Source organism: Callithrix jacchus, chromosome 11 (genome assembly GCF_049354715.1).
Source record: "Callithrix jacchus isolate 240 chromosome 11, calJac240_pri, whole genome shotgun sequence".
NCBI lineage: Eukaryota > Metazoa > Chordata > Mammalia > Primates > Cebidae > Callithrix > Callithrix jacchus.
In genome coordinates this window covers 72,111,336-72,133,676 of record NC_133512.1, presented here as the reverse complement: position 1 = coordinate 72,133,676, position 22,341 = coordinate 72,111,336, and the positions used below count along the sequence as shown (strand labels likewise).

Sequence of the window (22,341 nt, the reverse complement as noted above, 5' to 3'; positions counted from 1 at the left end):
GGTAAATTGAATTTTGTAAGTCAAATCGTGTGTTAGGTGCATTAGTACTTTCTTACGCAACACACTTTATGGCCAGATGCATGTACACCTTGGTCTAAACTCCACCTATAAGATTATATTCACAAATCTACATCTCATGAATATCAAATTGGCATCTCCAAGTGCCCGTAGTAATACTATCCAATGGAAATATTATGAAAGTCAAATATATAATTTTAAATTTTCTGGTAGCCTAATTACAATTTTTAAAAGGGGAAATTAATTCTAATGTTTTATTTAGCTTATTAGATTCAAAGTATCACTTCAATGTATAACATGGAACATATCAATGAAATATTTTGTATGTTAATCCTAAATCTTCAGAATCCAGCGTAAATACTTCTCATTTCGGACTAGCCACATTTCTTTCTTTTTTTTTGAAATGGAGTCTCACTCTTGTCGCCCAGAGTGCAATGGCCTGATACTGGCTCACTGCATCCTCTGCCTCCAGGTTCAGGGATTCTCCTGCCTCAGCTCCCTAAGTAGCTGGGATTACAGGCACCTGCCACCATGCCTGGCTAATTTTTGTATTTTTAATAGAAATAGGCTTTCACCATGTTGGCCAGGCTGGACTTCAAGTCCTGACCTCAAGTGATTTGCCCACCTCAGACTCCCAAAGTGCTGGGATTACAGGCGTGAACTGCTGTGCCCAGCCAGACTAGCCACATTTCAAATGTTGAATAGCCACATGTGAGTAGTGTACTATATTGGACAGCACAGTTTTATAGAATATCTTTATTTGAATGTCCTACCAATACCTCAAATTTAGCCAGTCCTCCCTCATAAATCTGTTTTTATTGTTGCACTCAGAATTTTGGTGAATGACCTCTCCATTCATTTAAAATTCTCACTCTTCCTCATCTTATCTCTCTTATCCAACTCCTCATCTAATTCTGTCAATAAAACCAAGTCAAGTCAGAACACAAGAAAAAAAAGAGAGCTTTCAGTCTGATTAAAGAGTAATGCATAGCTATCAAAGAACCTTCTGCTATAACAATACCATTGGCTGGGTGGCTTAAACAGCAAACATTTATTTCTCACAGTTCTGTAGCCCAGAAGTCCAAGATCAGGGTGCCAGCATGATTGGTTCTTGGTAAAGGTCCTTTTCCTGGCTTACAATAGCTCTATTATCCTTGTATCCTTACATGGAGCTCTAGTCTCTTTATCTCTGTCTGGTTTTGGTTGGAGTTAGAGTGATTTAAAGTCCATATTAAAGAGCAAAATATCAAGAATAGCAAGAACAATTTTGAAGAACAACAGGGATCCTTCCCTACTGGATATAAAAATTTACTTAAAATTTAATACTCTCAAGATAGTATGGTATAGATACATAAACATATATACCAATGGAACAGAATAGAAATCCCACAAGTAGACATGTGTTTATAATGGATCACTAACATGAGACAATAAGTGGCATTACAAATCAGTAGAAAAAGAATGGATTATATGGTTATGAGTCAAATGATGATACATATGAAAATTTATTCCAAATAGTTTCTAAAGGTGAAAAACAAAACTTTGAAACATTTAGAAGAAAATATAGGAGAAAAATCTTTGTTACTTCAGGTTAGAGAAGAATTTTTAAAAACAAGATATAAAAAGCTCAAACAAAAATAGAGAGATAAATTTGAATATCTTAAAATGTAAAACTTTGGCTACGTTAAAAGACAAGCCACAGGATGGGAGAAGATATTTCCAATACATTAACTATCAGAGTATTCATACAGAATGTAAAGAATTCCTACAGATGAATAAGTAAAAGACAAATACCTCAATAGAAAAATAAAAGGATGTAAACAGGCAACTCACCTGAATGACTAATAAAATATAAGTGGAGATGGTCAGCCTTGCTGTTAGTTACGGAAATACAAATTAGAACGAGACACTATTTTATATTGATCAAATTGTCAAACTTTAAAACCTGATAAATTTCAGTGTTGGCAAGAATATGAAGAAAGAACCCTTAAATAGTGTTGTTTATTTCTACAGCTACTTTGGAGAGCAGTTTGTCATTATATAGTAAAATTGAAGTTCTGTATATTCTAGAACCCTTTCATTCTACTTTAGAATGAAACTTTAGGAGACAGGCACAAGGAGACACATTAAAAAATGTTAATTGCATTGTACATGATAGTGAAAGTTGAAAATATAATAGCCATTAATAGTGGAATTACTAAATCATGATGTGTGATAAAACAGTATACAGCAGTGAAATTGAATGAACTCTGCTGCGTATATCAACATGAATAAATCTTTTTGAATATAATTTTAAATGAAAAATGCAAGCTGCCTTTACTTTAGATATATACTATTTATATAAGGTTGTAAAATGTGTAAAACTATATTACATATTGTTTATGGATAAAAGCATATGCAGCAGGAATATGAAGATATGCAAAGGAATAATATACACCAAATTTAGAATAATATATCTGGGGAGTAAAAGAAGGGAAGGGTGCATAGTGGGTTTCAGATTTACCTGTGATATTTTATTAAATATCTGATGCAAATAAGGGAGAAGTTAAAATGTGATAAACCCTACTGTTACTATCGTTCTCTATCAGATTGAAATGTTTTGGTTAAAAAAAAATAGATCCATTAGTTTAGGCTTCAGCCACGGGAAAAGTATTAGGGGAAAGGAAGCTTCACTACAAGGGGTTGAGGAGTGAGAATGGGGAATGATGTTTAAAAAGCATGGCTGTGGCCGCACAGTGGCACACGCCTGTAATCCCAGCACTTTGGGAGGCCGAGGCAGGTAAATCACTAGAGGCCAGGAGTTCAAGACAAGCCTGACCAACGTGGTGAAACTGTCTCTACTAAAAATAGAATCAATGAAGTATGGAGAAAATGTTGACTGGTGGAATGAGATTTCTTAGAATGCTGGAGGGGAATCATAATCAGGAAGCTTAACATTCGACAGGAAGAGGAAAACATCCTCTTCTGAGATAGGAGGATAAGGATGAGTGCATGGAGCAAGCAAGATGATAAGAGAGTTATTGCCTGATGATCCCTTTTCTGTGAAGTGCAAGAGTCCAAGGGATCTACTGGCAATAAGGGAGATGATACAATAGGAGGCTTTTTAAGTTATCGTTTATGGGGAATGGAGAAAGGGGACAGAAAGCGGGCGGGGGGGGGAGAGAGAGAGAGTGTGTGTGTGTGTGTGTTCAAGCCAATGAACACAGCAAAACAATCACACTGCCTTGGTACATTGCGGAGAATCTAGCTGGAATTTGAAGCCATGAATTTGTAATTGCCTGTGCTATATACAGTTATGTGATGTTTTCTGGGATGTAGTTGTAATATTATTATATCTGACATTTAATAAGCATTTGCTTATGCCACACACTGTACAAAGTAATCTAGATAAATTATCTCATGCATTTAATCTTCACAACTTGTGGTAATGTAGTTTATTTTCATTTTACATTGCTCTGAGTTGAGTAGTATGCCCAAAGTCACACAGAGTAAGTGCTCAATAAATAGTTGCTGTTCAAGGGACAGGAGAGGAGATAATTGAAGTGGTGGATCTGGTGGGAGTCTAGTCATTAGATTGTTAGATTGAGAATGAAATGGAATCAGGAAGGGACTGATACATTTAAGGATAGGTGTGTTCAAGGGAACAAGTGTTTTAGAATTGAAGGTTTGAGAGACCAGGTAAGATGGGAGGTTGTAGTAGATTCCTTTTAGAAGTAGAACGGTTTTGTATGGTGACAAGATCTAGGGTGTGGCTATGGGAGTAGTTTAGAGTCCCTAGTAATGAAGAAATGTAAAATGAAAAACAATGAACAATCCATGAAACCATAGGATGTTGAATGAGTCATCTGCATATTCATCTAAGTCACTGAGACTAACAGCTGGAGTTGAGATTGAGGGAAATGCCTGTGAGCTGTTTTCCTAGAGATGACAATAGACAGCATAAAAGCAGGGACCATATGTTCTCAATATTGTATCACACAGTGTGAGGTACACAGTATGTATTTAATAAATATTGAGTGCTTGTAACTAAATTTTTTCAACACATGCCAATTAGGCCTTTCTTAAATGATTTTAAAAATTGTTTTATGATGTCTATGCAGAGTAAATTGTTCCTACTCTGCTGCTTTTTTGGTAAGATAAAATTTATTAGTGTTCTACTCTGTATATGTAATTATGGTATTCTAGGCTTATATTGGTTTCGCTTTTAGATTGAAGACTTGATCTTAGACAGATTTTTAATTCTCAGGTTTCAAAACATAAAGCTCATGTTTTTAGTTTTACTAGTAGTTAAGTAATAGAAATTAGTTCCCTTTACTAAAAAGCTGCCTGTTTTTTTGTTTTGTTTTTTTTTTCTTGTTTAACCAGTCTGCATTAGGTTTGGTAGAGCTTTGTCTGCCTACCATAAAGATGGAAAAATCCCTTCTCATGAAAAAATACTGAGCATTTGAATTAGTATGTTCTAATCAGAATATTTCCGAATGTGTATCTTTGTTTTATTGTTTGTTTTATTTTATTTGTAAATAGTAATTGAAACATTTCCAAAGGAGAAAACTTTTCTCCTCTAGACCTCCCTATAGCTGAATATATAATAACATACAAATCTAAATTCAGCTGAAATTCATTTTTTAGTAAGTATAAAGCTTTAAATGGCTGCACTCCCATAGTTGGAAACACCAGTATGTGATTGTCATGGTGAATTTATTTGAAATAAAACATGCCACCATTTTAGCATTAAGGTTTTCAGGTAGTTTTGAATTAACAAAGAAGCAAAGCAGTTGAGATTTTAAATAAGGAAAAAGAATAATTGTTTTAAAAGTTATAAATTTTTGGAGCTGTGATGCTGTCTCCAAAGGAAAAAACAAATTTAAGTTCTAAATTTTAGTTTGAAAACGTATTTAGAGACCAGGCACCATGGCTCATCCCTGTTATCCCAGCACTTTGGGAGGCTGAGGCAAGCAGATCACTTGAGGTCAGGAGTTTGAGACCAGCCTAGCCAATATGGTGAAAGCCCATCTCTACTAAAAATACAAAAATTAGCTGGGCGTGGTGGCAGGTACCCGTATCCCAGCTAATGAGGAGGCTGAGGCAAGCAGATCACTTGAGGTCAGGAGTTTGAGACCAGCCTGACCAATATGGTGAAAGCCCGTCTCTACTATAAATACAAAAATTAGCTGGGCGTGGTGGCAGGTACCCGTATCCCAGCTACTGAGGAGGCTGAGGCATTAGCATCACTTGAACCCAGAAGGCGGAGGTTTCAGTGAGCCAAGAACTGCATCACTCCAGCCTGGGTGATAGAGTGAGACGCAGTCTCAAAAAAGAAAGAAAGAAAATAAGAAAATATATTCAGAATAACCTGTGTGATAAAATTATAAAATGGAATTACCTGCTCTGATGTTTTCCCTGAATCTTTAAAAAAAAGTATTTCATGTGATGCTGTTCTACACACTGAAGACATTATTCCACAAGACTGTTTTTCAGTGTACATTTCACACACGCATGCACAGACATACACATGCACACAGATAGCAGTCTTTTAGTTTTTATTTATTTTTTCAAGTTTCTACACACAACATTGAACATATAATTAAATATTTTTATTTATTTTTTTTTTTTTGAGACGGAGTTTCGCTCTTGTTACCCAGGCTGGAGTGCAAGGCGCGATCTCGGCTCACCGCAACCTCCGCCTCCTGGGTTCAGGCAATTCTCCTGCCTCAGCCTCCCAAGTAGCTGGGATTACAGGCACGTGCCACCATGCCCAGCTAATTTTTTTGCATTTTTAGTAGAGACGGGGTTTCACCATGTTGACCAGGATGGTCTCGATCTGTTGACCTCGTGATCCACCCGCCTCGGCCTCCCAAAGTGCTGGGATTACAGGCTTGAGCCACCGCGCCCGGCCTTATAATTAAATATTTTAAAATTCAGTTTCTAGTTGCTGTCTTCTCTTTTGCCTTTTGGCTTTCTAGAAATAATATCAGATGCTAGTTAGAGTAACTGGCAAGTAAGATATAAAAGGAGTACTTTTGGAAGGACAATGAGAATGTCCTGATTTCTTGTTTCTGTCTCTAGATGGGGTTTCGTGGTATTGATACTCCTTTCTTCATGTAATTAGGAAGATTTTGATATTCCAGACTGAGAGTTTAAAAAAATCTATAAATCAGTGGTTGAAATCTGTTGCCTCTCAAGCTTAACAATTCTTTCATTTTAGCTTCTTGCTCTTCTTGTTTCTGGCTTTTTGATACCATTATGTTTAATAATTATTAAATTTCTAAAGAAAGTTTGATACATATTTTGGTACAGACTCTTTCTTTCCCAAAATGGAATATTGTGTTTGGAGATAAACTAGGAAATAACATTTGAGAAATTAAGTTGGTAGTTAATAGCTAGTATCTTAGCACTCTTCGGGACCTCAAGTAGTGAAATGTATACCATGAAAGTTAAAGTATATGAAAATCCTATATCTCTGAAAAGATAAAAATTTTCTACCTCTGCTTTCTTCTTATTTATGAATTATTATTATTAAACTTTAGTTGAAATTAATCAATGCAACTTTACTCCCCCTAGAGCAAAGTGTTAAGCGTTTACAAGAAACTTTCTTTACCATATTTTAATCACATTTTGTCTTCTAAAGAATAAATGTACCTGGAGTAGATTCTTCTGTTCATTGTTAGAAGTTATTTTTAATGGAATATATTATAAAATTTTAATATTAGAATGTCAAAGATCTATTGATTATTTTCCTGAGATTGCTGCAAATGCCAAAACTATCGTTTTTAGAAAATGTGAGAAGTATATGATTCCTTAAAAATATGCTAGAAATACTGCAATGTAATTAGCAAACTGATCTCTCTCTGGGTCTAATCTTATAGTGTTACTTCTCCTTTTGAAGTCTGATTATGAAAAGGTTTAGTGTGTCGTTAATTTTGTTGCTATCATTAACTCAACTGCTCTGTTTTGGGGCTGGGCACGGTGGTTCACACCTGTAATCCCAGCACTTTGGGAGGCAACAGCCGGTGGATCATCTGAGGTCAGGAGATTGACCAGCCTGGCCAACATGGTGAAACCCCATCTCTACTAAAAATAAAAAAAAATATAGCCATGTGTGGTGGCGCATGTCTGTAGTCCAAACTACTTAGAACGCTGAGTGCTTCAGTTTTGTACCATTTGCTGTATATGAAAAAAAAAAAAAGTTGAATTGGTCCTTTGGAGAAGTGCTGGATTAAAATATCAGAAAAATAACTAAGTCAGATATTAAAGGTTAAGTATATAAGGAAGAGTCTTTTTCAGGATAAGACTGTAGCACTATAGTCTTTCAACGAGATTCAAATATCAGATGTCATATTCTTTTTTAATGAATGATCATAAGTTGAAAAATGGTTACTATTAACTAGTTGATATCCATTTGTCTTTTAGCATTAGTATATTGCAGCTATGCCGACTGATTAACAACTAAGTACTTTTACTGACACGTTTTAGTATTTTTTGAACTTAGATTGTCTAATACTTGTTACAGAAAGTTCTCAACTTGTACAGTTTTATAACCATGTAACTTCTTATGATATATATTCAGTTATATGCCAACTAATTTTAAGATAGAATTTTAGTGTCTTAAAATTGTGTATATAATAAATATATTAACTATGCACAAATCTATGTTTCATTTATAAAATATACATTGATGTTTTTAGTTTTGTTGAAATTGTATGTGTATATGGAGATATATATTCTATTTTATATGCACACATTTTATTTATTAAATGTGATCAATATGTGTCTTAATTTTTTTTTATAGAGTCATTTGCCCTGGCTCCATAGTTCCCACCCAGGATTAGAAAAAATAAGTGCTATAGTATGGGAAGGTAACGATTGTAAGAAAGCAGACATGTCAGTACTTGAAATCAGTGGAATGATAATGAACAGAGTGAGTTTTTAAATTTTATTCTTGTAGTTCAAGGATAAGACTTAGTGATTATCAGTATATAAGATAATTACTTGAATGTTATATTAGTAACCTGCTGACCTAATTTCTTTACCGTGAAAAAAAAATTTATATGTGTATATTTGTTTCTGTCTGTGATTTAAACCATGATTTGTCACCAAACCACTCTTCATCTTTTAGTGTTTTCATTTATCTGACCAAGAATAGAGGATACAGTCTCTTTTATGCTATTCTTTCTTTTGAAATTCAGGAACTTGTAGATGTATGCAGGTGTTAATAAAGACTTTTCTTGGGACTAGAGATTGTTGTTACAAAAACTTTAAAAATAATTTAAAAGTCTTATTTTTCTGTATCATTCTTAACTGGTTCATTTATTTAACGGTACTTAAAACATGAAAAAATTCAACTAGTAAATTTGCATTCATACTTGCTTGTCTACTTAAATATATAGAAGTAATGCAGATAGTGGTAGAAGTCTGTCTGCAGTATGAGTAGTTTGAAGTCTAATGCAAATACCATAGATTTAAATTTTATTTTCTCATTTCTTTTATCAGGTAATTACTGATTTTTAAAATGTGTTGATTTCTCTGGACTTTTTTTAACTTATAGTTTCTAAATTTCTATGGTGCATTATTATGCTAGAACTCTTGTCCACACTTTATATAAGATAAGAATTAAAATAACTGGGTCTAGAAATTAATAATACTCCCTATTACATATCTCAGTGTGAGCAATTAAAAACATTTGACCAGGAAGTCTCTGGAATCTTGGATCTAGTTAGTGCTCTGTAACTTAATTACCTGTGAACTGGCAGATCACTTAACTTACAGTAGTCTCATTTATCTAATATATAATATAAAAAGTTGGCTACATGATATTTAAGATCCCTTTTAGTTCTGCCAGTCTGGCATATTGGAAACTCTTAGTTGCCCCATTATCTAATACCCAGGTTTTTGTTTTTGTTTTTATATAATTCCCTCACCTTTTCCCCTTTCTATTTAATTTTTTCCTTCTATCATCTCTCTTCTAAAATGCTTTTAGAGTAGCCTTTTCTTTAAATACTGGACTATTCAAAGAGAAACATAAATGGCTGGGTATGTTGGCTCATCCCTGTAGTCTCAACACTTTGGGAGGTAGAGGAGGGATGATCGTTTGAGTCAGGAGTTCAAGACCAGCCTGAGCAACTTAGTGAAACCCTGTCTCTAACATCTCTAGAGAAAACAAAAAATTAGCTAGAGGTGATGAGGTACATCTGTAGTCCCAGCTACTAGGAATGCTGAGCTGGGAGGGATCACTTGAGCCCATGATTGTGGCACTGCACTTCAGCCTGGGCAACAGAGTGAGACCCTGTCTCATAAAAGAAAAAAGAAAACCCAAGGTACAAATGTATGAAATAAGTGTAATGCTACGTTTTTTCTTAAACAAATCAAATTTAAGTGGATATGAGATCTCATTCTCTTTAATACTGCAGTATTTGTGAATATTTCTAACTTGAAATAATGAAATGCATAAATTTTTTTTTTCAAGATCTGGATAAGGCAGTCAATCCTTTTGCCAACTACTTAGTGAATTAGAGATCTGATAATGAATTGTTTTTAAGATCTGAAGAATTAATGACATTTTATGTGTCGTACGTTCTCAAACTTTAATGGGATTCAAATTACTCATATATTAAAGTGAATCTATTTTAACAAATGATTTCATATTGCTATAAATAATTAATTTCCCTGTAGATAACATTTATGTTATAATTTTATTTTTCTTTTCTCTCTCTTCCCCTGGCTTCCTCAAGGTGAACAGCCATATACCAGGAATAGGATACCAGATTTTTGGAAATGCAGTCTCTCTCATACTGGGTTTAACTCCCTTTGTTTTTCGACTCTCTCAAGCTACAGATTTGGAACAACTTACAGCACATTCTGCTTCAGAACTTTATGTGATTGCATTTGGTTCTAATGAAGATGTCATAGTTCTTTCTATGGTTATAATAAGTTTTGTGGTTCGTGTGTCTCTTGTGTGGATTTTCTTTTTTTTGCTCTGTGTAGCAGAAAGAACTTATAAACAGGTGGGTATAATGTAGACTTCTGAATAAGAATATTTTATTCTTTTCATAATATTAAAAGTATTCCTGAAGTATTTTATTATTTTATTTTATCATTTTTACCTAATTATTTTTCTTTTTTGCTTTTATAGTACTTAACCAAATAAAATCTTAACAACTTATATTTTGTTGATTTTTGTTTTTCTGTGGTAATCTACTTGAAAATTAATCCTCATCTTAATCTTTTTTAGCGATTACTTTTTGCAAAACTCTTTGGACATTTAACATCTGCAAGGAGGGCTCGAAAATCTGAGGTTCCTCATTTCCGGTTGAAGAAAGTACAGAATATAAAAATGTGGCTATCTCTCCGTTCCTATCTTAAGGTAGAATGGGAGTGATAAAAGTAGTTTTAACATGCCAGCCTCTTCTGATAGTTCCCGTTTCTTTTTCAATATATATTTGTCTCTAGATATGTAGTAACCAACTTTTACTCTTTCAAAAGCTGGATTAAAGATTTTTCTACTAGACTGGTTATCACAAACCAGCAGAGGGAGCCTAATACTTAAAGAAGAACTTTAAAAACAATCTAATCAATAAGTTTCCTCACAGAAGTGACCTATTACTATTTAAAAATATAGTTTGCAATTCAGTGTCATTTTTTTCATGTCATTATTTTCCTTTAATCTTTGAAATGATTTTCCTAATTATGGAAGTATGATATAAAAACTCTGGAAGGAAAAGGGAAACATCTAAATTGTTTTTAGAAAAACACTTTTTTTCTAAGGATTACTTCTTGTTACTGCATTAAGTAGCAGTAGAATGTCATTATATGTGGAGTAATCCTGCAAGTTCTAATGATATTTATTCACAACACTGTCTATATCTTAGTAGAGTTGACCTAAAGCCCAGTTATCCTCTGACATACCTAGATCTTTCTTGCTTTATATTTTGAAATATTAAAGAAGTAAAAAAACTTTGTACTATTTATCTACTCATATTTAAAAAAAATTATTGTTCTGTTTATTAACTTGTTAAATTTAGCTCACTTAGTGTCACTGCTGCAAATTGGCATAGATACTCTTTTCCTCGCTATGACATTTCTGTTGTATGGAGGGATGAATCTGAACTTCGTTGCTTGACTTAGTGTTCATCCAAAATTCTCCCCATTGTCAACCCTAAGCAGGTGTCACATTCTTTTGTACATTGATTATTTTATTCAGTAAACACTTATTTATGTTAACCATGTGCCATTCACTGAGGATGAGATGAAAGCCCCTACCCCCCCAAATACTTAAGCTTATACTTCAGTAAAGGAAACATCTAAGCTGAGACCTAGGAATTATCCTTGTTTAATCTCTAGCATCCAGTTTATCACCAATTCCTATCTTTTCTGCTCCCAAAATATGTCTTGAATCCATTTGCTTCTCTTTGTTCCATTTCTACCACCCTCATTGAAACCATCAGTCATCTGCCTTGTGCTACTACAGTTACCTTTTTACTGGCATTCCAGCATTCACATTTCTTCCTTTCATTCCTTTGTTCAGTCTGCCACCAGTGAACTTTTAAAAATGTGTGTTCGGCCCTATATTCTTAAAACTTTTTGAATGTTCCCCATTGCTCTTAAGATAAAGCACAAAATCTTAACAAGGTTTATAATGCCCTTTATGATCTAGGTGCTGCCTTATTCACCTGTCTTTTTGTCTCATTTTGAAACACTCTCCTTCCTAACCCACTACATTCCAGCCATGTTAGACTGCTTCAGTTCTTTACATGAGCTGTGATCCGTCCTGGTTTATGTTCATGCTCTTCCTTCTATCTATAACACTGCCATGTGCTATCATATCCCTGTCCCTCCCCCTTAGTTTGGTGTAAATATCACTTCCTTAGGGAGATCTTCCCAGATCCACACTTGTAACCCTCAAATCTAAATGAAGTCTCCCTGCCACATATCTCAAAGCATCCTATATCTTTCCCTCTTAGAACTCATCACTATTTATCACATCTATCTGTGATTATGAGCTTGATGTCTCACTCCCCTCCTAGTTCCTGTGAAGGTAGAGGGACCATGTGTTGTTCTCTGTGGTTGTCTTCCTAGCATCCAGCACAGTGTCTAGTTCTAAGCAGGTGCTTAAGAAACATTTGTTGAATAAATGATTTGTGTTTGACAAAATAAAGTATTCGAAAGTTATACTAATAATTTTATGTTATGTAGATACAGATACCCTTTTAACTCTGTTGCAAATCTTCACGAAATCATAACACTTTATTATGAAAATTCATCTAACTAATTAGGTATATTCAACATTGTGGGCTATGATCAACTCATAGTGAGCTAATTAGTAAATATATTTTAAAATGTTTTCTTTTCTCCCCTCCACCCATGCCCCACAGCGTCGAGGTCCTCAGCGATCAGTTGATGTAATAGTTTCATCTGCTTTCTTGTTGACTATCTCAGTTGTATTTATCTGTTGTGCCCAGGTGAGTTAACTCGCTCCATGTAGAAATTAACCAGATGTATAAGTATTACCTTTAGATTAATAAACAATCAAATAGTAATATAAGTAAAGCCTAGTTAGAAAAATAAGTTTTGAAGTTATCTTTTTGCAGTTTTTTTTGATAGAATAAATAAGTGCATCTTACCTCTATGCCATGAACAGTGAGCATGTGTGCTCAAATGTCTGTTGAATGAACAGAGATTAATTTTTGCCTAGAACCCTTCTCATTATCTTTACTTCCCAAAATAAACATATGGGTTATGAAATTGTCCCATGAATGCTTGATTTATTCATGTTTACTATTCTTTTATTTCTTATATCTGAATTGTTACTGTGATTTAACTGCTGCATACTCTGAAAAAGAAATTTTTGTTACCCAAATCAGTTAGGAAATACAAAAGTATCTCAGGATATGTACTGCTATAGTGCAGGGAAACATGTTCTCAGGGTCTCCTGAGGGCTGTGTTGTGGGCCATGTAATATTAAAAAATAAGTTTAAAAGTATTAAAATTTTAAAAACAAAAATAAGCATAATGCAAACTTCCATTTCAAGTAGCATGACATGCTAGATTACCTGGAAATTCTTCTACTTTAAAACATGAGACAGGTCAAGCACAGGCTCACACCTGTAATCCCAGCACTTTGGGAGGGTGAGGAGTGTGGATCACCTGAGGTCAGGAGTTCAAGACCAGCACACCCAACCAACATGGCAAAACCCTGTCTCTATCAAAAATACAAAAATTAGCCAGGCGTGGTGGCAGGTGCCTATAATCCCAGCTATTTGGAAGGCTGAGGCATGAGAATCACTTGAACCTAGAAGGCAGAGGTTGCAATGAGCTGAGATCCTGTCACTGCACTCCAACCTAAGGGGTAGATCCAGACTGTATCTCAAAAAACAACAACAAAAACAAACACACCAAACAATGCTGGGGGGAACCCTCAGCTTTTTAATGTACATATTGTATACATATCTGAGTCCATAAGATAATAAAAGGCCAAAAATGAAGATAAAACTGAAAACCAGAGCATTTAAGAATAAGCATTAATGCCATGGCAGCCTGAGGATAAGAGTGAAGTACGTTGTCAGTGTTAGTATTGTATTCCATAGACTTGAAATTTTATGCCCATGTAGGACAGGAGATGAGGCCTTGACCCGCATACTTCCCCACTCAAACTGTGAAATCAAACCCTCAAAGATCTACAGCCTCAGTGAAAAGCTGGATAAGAAAAATAGTCTGCTCACGAGCACTGGAAGACAAGGAAGAAGCTTATCTGACTCTGGATGGCAAGGATGGGAGAAAAGTCTCTTCTAAGAATATATAATTATAACTCTGCCCTTATTACAGATTTAGGGTTCAAATTGACATTATACATCTTGTCCTATAACAATACACAGAAGGGTCCTAGGCCCCTGGATACCTGACAGAAGCAAAATCAAGGTTGTTTGGGGGGCATGAGACTTCAGCCTAGACCTCACATGATCCATAGATAAAGCTCTTTCTGGTGTCAAAACAGGAAGAAACAGTCTAACATGAAGGAGTCAACAGATAAACCAATAACAGGATTAGATCTCCAACTATTTCAGTTTGATCAGGCAGAAACTAAGTGTTTACAGTGATGAAAGACATAGATAACACCGTGAAAAAAGAACAGATAAGTTTAAAAAAGAACTTCAAAGGAATGAAAAATACAATCTTTGACTTTTGCTTTTCACTGCTGGAACAAAGTCATTGACTTTTAAAACACAGTGAACAGAATAAATAGCAAATTAAAGACAGCTAAAGTCATAGTGAACTGAGAGATAAAAGAAGTGACCTAAAATACAGGACAGAGACACAAACATGGAAAATGAAAAGGATATTAAGACATTTGTGTCAGATCCAACATATGTCTAATAAGAATGCCAGGAGGAGGCTGGGTGTGGTGGCTCACACCTGTAATCCCAGCACTTTGGGAGGCTGAGGCGGGCAGAGCACTTAGGGGCAGGAGTTTGCTACCAGCCTGGCCACTATGGTGAAACCTGTCTCTACTAAAAATACAAAATTAACCTGGCATGGTGGCACACACCTGTAATCCCAGCTGCTCCAGAGGCTGAGACACGAGGATCGCTTGAACTCACGAAGGGGAGGTTGCAGTGAGCCAAGGTCATACCACTGCACTTCAGCCTGGGCAACAGAGCGAGACTGACTTTAAAAAATTGAAAAAAAGAATTCCAGGAGGAAAGAATGCTGAAAAGCAACATTTGGAGAGATAATGGCTAAGAATTTTTCTGAACTGATGAATTTTTTTTCAGGCACAGGATGTTTATAAAACTTTCCCATGAATTAGGCCATAAAGTAAAAACTAATGTCAAATGTCTGATACTGTACAGACCACATATCTAGCTGTCATATAGTCTAAGTAGAAAAGAATGATAGCAACAAAAAAAGCTTATATATTCGGAGATTTAAAAACATACAAATAATACATTCTTTAAATGTAAAAGAACACTATTAAACTGTAAACTACTAGCACAGTTCAGAATTTTTTAAGACACTAGTATGAAGTGCTTTATGTCATTAAAGTTGAAAGCATAAGTGGACAATATTATAGAAATGCATAATCTGTTAAACCTGACTCAAAAAGTAATTGAAAACCTGCAGAGGCCTATAACTGTAAGTAGTTTAAAATTTTAATAGTGCAAAATATACCACCAACAAAAATCTTCCATACACATATGGTTTTACAGATGAATTTTGTCAGATATTAAAATAGATAATCCTAAACTTACACAAAAGATCCAGTCAATAGAAAAAGAGGATATTCTTCAGCTTATTTTATGAGGCTAGTGTAACCATGATGCCAGTACCATAGAGCTAGTATGAAAATGGGAAACTGAGCTGGTTTCACTTATTAGATATAAAATTCCTTAACAAAATACTAAGAAGATGAACCCAGAAAGTGAATAACAATAAATATGCCCTGACAAAGATAAGTTTATCCCTGGAATGCACATTTCAACTTTAGAAAATCCATTAATGCAATTTAAGCTGATTAAAGGAGCAGAAAACAGTAAGTTTTCAGTGGACATTCATGATACAAGGACTAGGAAGTATTGTCCTTAATCTGATAAAATATATCTTTTAAAATTTGGAGCAAGTATTATACATAATGATATCACCTTAAGAGTTATGTACTTTAAAATTGGGAATAAGACAAAGTTACCTGCTTTACCTCTTCTAGTCAGCATTTGATGGAGGGTATTAATCAGCAAAGACAGGTGAAAAAAGGGGTCTAAAGTTTGGGAAGAAAAAAATAGACTATGATTGTTTACGTAGAATATCCAAGTGACTTTACAGACGTATTATTTAAAATGTATTTGTTAGGTCAAGATTTTAAAAAATAGATACAACAACATTTTAAAAATCAACTAGATCAACTCTATTTCCATAAACCAAAGATCAGCAAACTTCCTCTGTAAAGTGTCAGATAAATATTTTAAACTTTTGTCTGACACATACAATCTCTGAAATATATTTTTTTCTTCTAATTTCTCTTTCTCTTCTTTAATTCCCTTTGAAATAATATGAAAAGTATTTTTAGCTCTGGGGCCAGACAGACAGAGGCCTAAAGCTAGATTTGACCAATGGACCATGATTTGTTGACGTCTGCTACACACAGAAACAAATAATTGAAAACTGTAAATACTGGCCAGGCACAGTGGCTCATGGTTATAAACCTAGCACTTTGGAAGGCCAAAGTCAGCGGATCCCTTGATCCCAAGGGTTCAAGACCAGCTCATATAACACAGTGAGACCTTGTCTCTACCAAAAAAAAAATATATATATATATATATATATGCGTGTGTATATGTGTATGTGTGTGTGTGTGTGTATATATATATATATAAATCAACCGGGTGTTGCGGCATATACCTGTTGTCCCAGCTACTTGGAAAGCTGAAGCAAGAGGATCACCTGAGCCTGGGAAGTCAAGGCTGCAGTGAGCCATGATGGTGCCACTGCACTCTAGCCTGGGGTGACAGAATGAGAGCCTGTCTTAAAAACAACAACGAAAAAAAAACAAACAAAAAAAACACCTGCATATGTCATTTTCAATAGCAAACAAAAAAATATAAGATTCCCAGGAATAATTCTAACAAAAGATATGTAAGGCTTTATGGAGAAATAAGATAAAACTATATGAAAATTATGAAGGAAGGTTCACAATGAGGCCAGGCATGGTGCCTCACACCTGTAATCCCAGCACTTTGGGAGGCCTAGGTGGGCAGATCATCTGAGGTCAGGAGTTCAAGACCAGACTGACCATGGCAAACCCTGTCTCTACGAAAAAATAAAAAAATTAATTGCGGACAGTGGTGCATGCCTGTAGTCCCAGCTACTTGGGAGGCTGAGGCAGGAGAATCACTTGAACTCTGGAGGCAGAGGTTGCAGTGAGCCAAGATCATGCCACTGCATTCCAGTGGGGGTAACAGAATGAGACTCACTCTCAAAATAAATAAATTGAAAAAGAAGGCATACAATGTTAGTCACAGTGTTAATAGGTAGAAAGACTCCGTTTTATATTAATTGTCCTGGGGGAATTGTTGGAATTCCATGTAATTCAACAGAATGGTTTGTCTGTTTAAAAAAAAAATCAACCTTCCTAAAAGTCATCTGGAAACACAGAGATGAGTAATCGAGATAATTTTGAAGGACAAGTTGCTGTACCAGAAATATGAAGACTTACTTTAATTTTTCTTTCTGTTTTTATTTTTTAAATTTCTCCTAGAACCTTCAGATGAGAGACTTATTTTAAAATTACAGAAAGACTTAATGATTTTTTGCCCAGGTACATAATGACCACTAGGATGAAATAGAGTTGTGCATAGCCATATATATGTTAGAAACCTAATATATGATCAGATGGCATTAAATATCAATGCAGGAAAGCTTTACATAATGGAAATATGAAGTAAAAATGGAGCAAAATAAAATGACTTCATGCCATACATAAAAATAAATTCTAGGTGGATTAAAGATCTAAATGTGAAAAACAAAAATTTTTAACATGACCACAAATTAAAATTTCGTGTGCTGCAAAGACACCACAACAAACCAGAGTCTGGGAAGGATAGTGGCAAGATGACTTAAGTAGGATTGTTAGTCACCTTATAGAAATAACTTCTACAAATCAATAGGAAAAACAGACAGCCTACTAGAAAAAACGTGGATGTAGAATATAAAAAGGTAACTCACAGAAGAGGAAATTCAGTGACCAATAAGCATATGAAACAACATCCCTAAATATTAGGAAAAATAAAATTAAAACAATGTGAGAACAGTTTCCACCCATTATTAGATTAGCAACTATTAAGAAGTTGGATAATAACAAGTATGAATGAAAGTGATAGCAAAGGGAACTCTGATACTCGGCTGAGAGCATAAATTGGTGCAACTATTTCAGAGACAAATTTACACCATCTAATAAAGTTGAATATGTAATATCCAAAAATCCAGTGATCTGGCGTCTAGATATTAACTTCTGAAGAAAGTCTTGCAAGTGTGTACAAGGAAACACATACAAGAATGTGTATTGCAGCATTGCTTGTAATAATGGAAATAGGCAACAAAATATTAATGATAGGGTTGACCAGTAAGTTGTGGTTGATTCTTTTACTGACCAATAAATTGTGATTGATTATTTTACTATACATAAGAGTATGAACAAATTTAGAGCTAAATCTATCATCATGAATCAACCTTGAAAACAAAGTTCAGTGGAATAAAAAGTAAATTAAAGAATGATGTGGGTAATGTGATAACATTTATAGAAACTTTTTTTCTCTTTTTTTCAACTCCCAAGCGCTTGTGGAAAATAAAGTTTAAAATATACAAAGGATGATATAGCTTAAGGATGTATATGTAGCTAAACTATAAAAACTGTTGTGGAAAAGATAAACATAAAATTCATTGCTTCTGAAGTGGACAGGGGAAGAGAAATGAGAATCAAGGAAAAGTTTAAATGATTTCAATTAAATCTGTCATATTTTTTTAAATCTGAAAGAGAGCAGAATATTAAGATTTTACAAAACTGTAGGGGCCCCATGGATATTGATTACATTATGCTGTGTACTTTTGATGTGCTTAAAATATGTAGAATGTTTCTAAAATGTAATCCTAAATTTATGAACAATCTATGAAGTAAAATGTTTATTTCTTTTAAAAGAAATTGTTTGAATCACATTGCTGCTTCATGTTACCTTTTTTATACTTTTAGCTACTTCATGTGCATGAGATCTTCCTTGATTGTCACTACAATTGGGAATTGGTAATTTGGTGCATCTCATTAACACTTTTTCTCCTAAGATTTGTTACTCTTGGATCAGAAACAAGCAAAAAATATAGCAATACCTCAATATTACTTACTGAACAGGTGAGTATGCATGCTTATTTTGCTATAAATTAATGTCTGTAAGTTAAAATGTTTTCATTTCCTTTATTTTTTTTCAGAATGTGTTTTGATTAAAGTCATTTGCGCTGTAAAACAAAATGTAAAATTTAATAGGACACAAACCTTTCTTCAATGTTTCTGCCTTGATTCATATTTCTAATCCAGTCTACTTTCTTAATGTCCCATTTTTACTTGACAAGAAGGAAGTACAATTTATTAAAATAATGTATTTTAAACTATGAATGGGACATGTTTACTTTGCAGTGTAGCAGACCTGCATATGAATAAGTATAAATTTTTAATCAGTAGAAAGAGTAAAGCATAATGATTTTGATGGTTAATTTTATTTTGTATTAATTTGTTAAATTTTTTCCTTGGCATTTTATAGAAATTTTGTAAAGAAACTTACTGCCCATGAATATTTTAGTTAGGGATAGTTTGATTTTAAAAAAATCAATAATCCTGTCAATTGAACTCAAACAGAAGAGTAACTCACAAAGATAAAGATCCCTAAGAAAGTATATTTGAGCCTGCCAAGTACGGTGGCTGACACCTGTAATCCCAGCACTTTGGGAGGCTAAGGCAGGCAGATCACCTGAGGTCAGGAGTTCAAGACCAGCCTGGCCAACATGGTGAAACCCCATCCCTACAAAAAATACAAAAATTATGTGCCTGTAATGTCAGCTACTTGTTAGGCTGAGGCAGGAGAATTGTTTGAACCTCAGAGGTTGCAGTGAGCTGAGATTGCACCACTGCCCTCCAGCCTGGGCAACAGAGTGAGACTCCGACTCAAAAAAAAAAAAAAAAGAAAAACAAGTATATTTGAACCTTATGGAATTGGACAAAATCAACCACTTCCTCCAACTCACTCTGAGGCTGTTGGTTTCTCCTTTTTGCTCTTCTCTTCACCTATCTTCCAGTGGCCTTTCTGTAGACTTGCTACCTTATGATTTTGGTTTACACACAGTTTTGGTTTGTTTTGGCATGAGTTCTTGCTTAGACTTTTACTAACTTTTCAGTTCGTGTTCCTACAATATCTGGCAGATATATCATGTTAGTCTCACCAGTCAGTATATTGACTAGCTTTGGTTTGGGTGTACATTCCAGCTTAATCAGCTTTGGCTCCAGATTGGGGTGAAGGTGGGATCAAATGGGATAAGCAGTTACCTAGGCTTGCTTCTTCCACTGGCTTGGGGTTAGAGTATTTTTCAAAGAAGGGAACTGTGGACAGGGCAGGCACCCTAAAATTGTCTATTGTAGAGTGGATTAACAAAAATACACAAATATTTTTGAGTGACATTTAAATAAAGAAATCATAAACCAGCTAGGCATTGTGGCTCATGCCTATAATCCCAACACTTTGGGAGGCTGAGATGGGATAATCACTTGACTCCAGGAGTTCAAGACCAGCCTAGGCAACATAGCAAGACCCTATCTCTAATAAAAAAGAAAGAAAGAAATAATAAACCATTGATTTAATTTATCCTCATTATTTATTTTTTAGGTTGATTTGGCTCTGATACTGAAGTGTCTCAATTTTAAATAATGCCATCCAGTCTTTTTTATTTTGGCTGTTGATTACATTTGAAAAATGTTTAAGTAGCAGTTATTATTTTCCTATTATAAAAGAAGTGTAGGAAATTTGGAATATATAGTATAAAGAGTATTAAAATAACCTGTAATCTCAATAACAAGACACTTGAGTGAATATCTTTCAGGTCCTTTAAAAAATGTGTATTTTTCATAATTTTAAGTATTTTTCTTCTTTTTTATAAAAGATAAACCTTTACTTGAAAATGGAGAAAAAACCTAACAAAAAAGAGGAACTGACACTAGTGAATAATGTTTTAAAACTGGCTACTAAACTGCTAAAGGTAAGAATAGAATTGAAAATTGTCAGAATGTCAAATATGCTGTTTTGACATAATTTACTTTTTCATTTATAGATACTACCTTGTATTTGGTTTTCATTATTATTCAAATTGTTTCCAAATTATACTTTTGCATATACATACAACTTATATTTTACTTCTCATTGCAAAAGTGCTCAAACTAATCGAAATAATTTCTTTGGAAATTGTGTATTAAGACCCTCAATAATGTTCAGAGTATTGTAGAGGTTGGCATCTTTGGAAATGTATGCCTCATAGACCTTAAAATAGATTCCAGAAAAGAAAATTCGTTGTTAACTTGGGAAGTTTTTTATTTTGTATTTCTCAGAGCAGTCTTCTAGTTGGCCAGAGTTAGCTTAAAAAGTAATAATACATAATTATCATAAATATATGTCATCAATAAACATTTAAGTTTTAAATCATTTTTGGTAACAATAAAAAGGAATATAATTTTGATGAATTTGATCTCAATAATAACTCGGGGGGTAATTTTTTATTACAATATTTGTAATGCTTTTCTTTCTTAAAAGGAAAATATTTTTTTAAATTTCAATTTCTATAACAAATCGAATATAATTGTTATAGTTATTTATATATTTTCAGAGAATGGTATGAAATTAGTTATGTTTCAGTGTTACAGTTAATTCTTCAGTCAACTAAACAGTATGAATTGGGTATAGTATTGAAAGGATTCAGAAGAAGTGGGTGGGGGAATAATAAAAAGCAATTACAGATTGATTTCTTTTTCAAATCCCTTTCATTATCCTGAGGAAGATGATGACATTTAAGTAATGAGCAAGATAATAGAGGCAAACTATTTTTGGCCAAAATGCTCAATGGGAAAAAAAATCTTGAATTAATAGTTTTATGTTTGCTTGACACATACATATTGGGTATCTTCAGAGTGGAGGCACTGTGTAGACAGGAAGGGGCTACAAAGGTGAGACTTAATGAGCAGCCACAATCTCAAAGTAAAGTATAAAAATGACTAGAATACAAAGCATAATAGTATGATTCTTTTTGATCATACAGTCTCCTAAACTGTACATTAGTCAGAAATCTGGGACCTAACATAAATTGTACCTTCTTTCTCTCACTCTTTACAGCCAATAGATTCTCAGGTCCATTGATTCAATCTTCTGAATATCTTCTAGTTCATCTCCTTCTCTGTCAATACTGCCCTATGTGAGATCTTTGTCTCTCACTTAAGCTTTTGATACACTGAACTGCTTATAGATATTCTTGTTTCTGGTCTCATTGCTCTCTAGTCTTTCTTCTACATTGCTGGCCCAGTGATCTTTCTCCCTTGTACTTGGGCTCTACCAATGCTGAGCAACCTGTAGCAATTCAGATGTGTCATGTTCTCATGTGTCTTTTAGAATATTTACTCCCCACTAACCACAGAGTTTCAAGAGCACCTTTCTCTGTGGCCCCATTGCTTTTTATACGTATACCTATGAAATGGGACGTATTTGAATTATTTGTTGCATGTCTACTAAACTGTAAGGGTCCTTCAGCTCAGGGACT

At 34.3% G+C, this 22,341-nt stretch overlaps 1 protein-coding gene and 1 long non-coding RNA gene across 7 annotated transcripts in view; one reads left to right on the top strand and one right to left on the bottom strand.

Moving 5' to 3' along the window:
• Positions 1–22,341, bottom strand: part of LOC118143699 (uncharacterized) — a 76,715-nt gene that overhangs the window by 28,914 nt on the left and 25,460 nt on the right. The window lies entirely within an intron of this gene.
• The window catches only part of PHTF2 (putative homeodomain transcription factor 2), a 167,558-nt gene that overhangs the window by 140,848 nt on the left and 4,369 nt on the right, over positions 1–22,341 (top strand). For all 6 annotated transcript variants that reach the window (XM_017975405.4, XM_078343037.1, XM_035253993.3 and 3 more), the window contains 6 exons: positions 7,808–7,936; positions 9,747–10,019; positions 10,247–10,378; positions 12,387–12,473; positions 18,749–18,904; positions 20,701–20,796. In XM_017975405.4, coding sequence (XP_017830894.1) covers positions 7,808–7,936; positions 9,747–10,019; positions 10,247–10,378; positions 12,387–12,473; positions 18,749–18,904; positions 20,701–20,796 — 873 coding nt within the window. The remainder of the gene's footprint in view (positions 1–7,807; positions 7,937–9,746; positions 10,020–10,246; positions 10,379–12,386; positions 12,474–18,748; positions 18,905–20,700; positions 20,797–22,341) is intronic.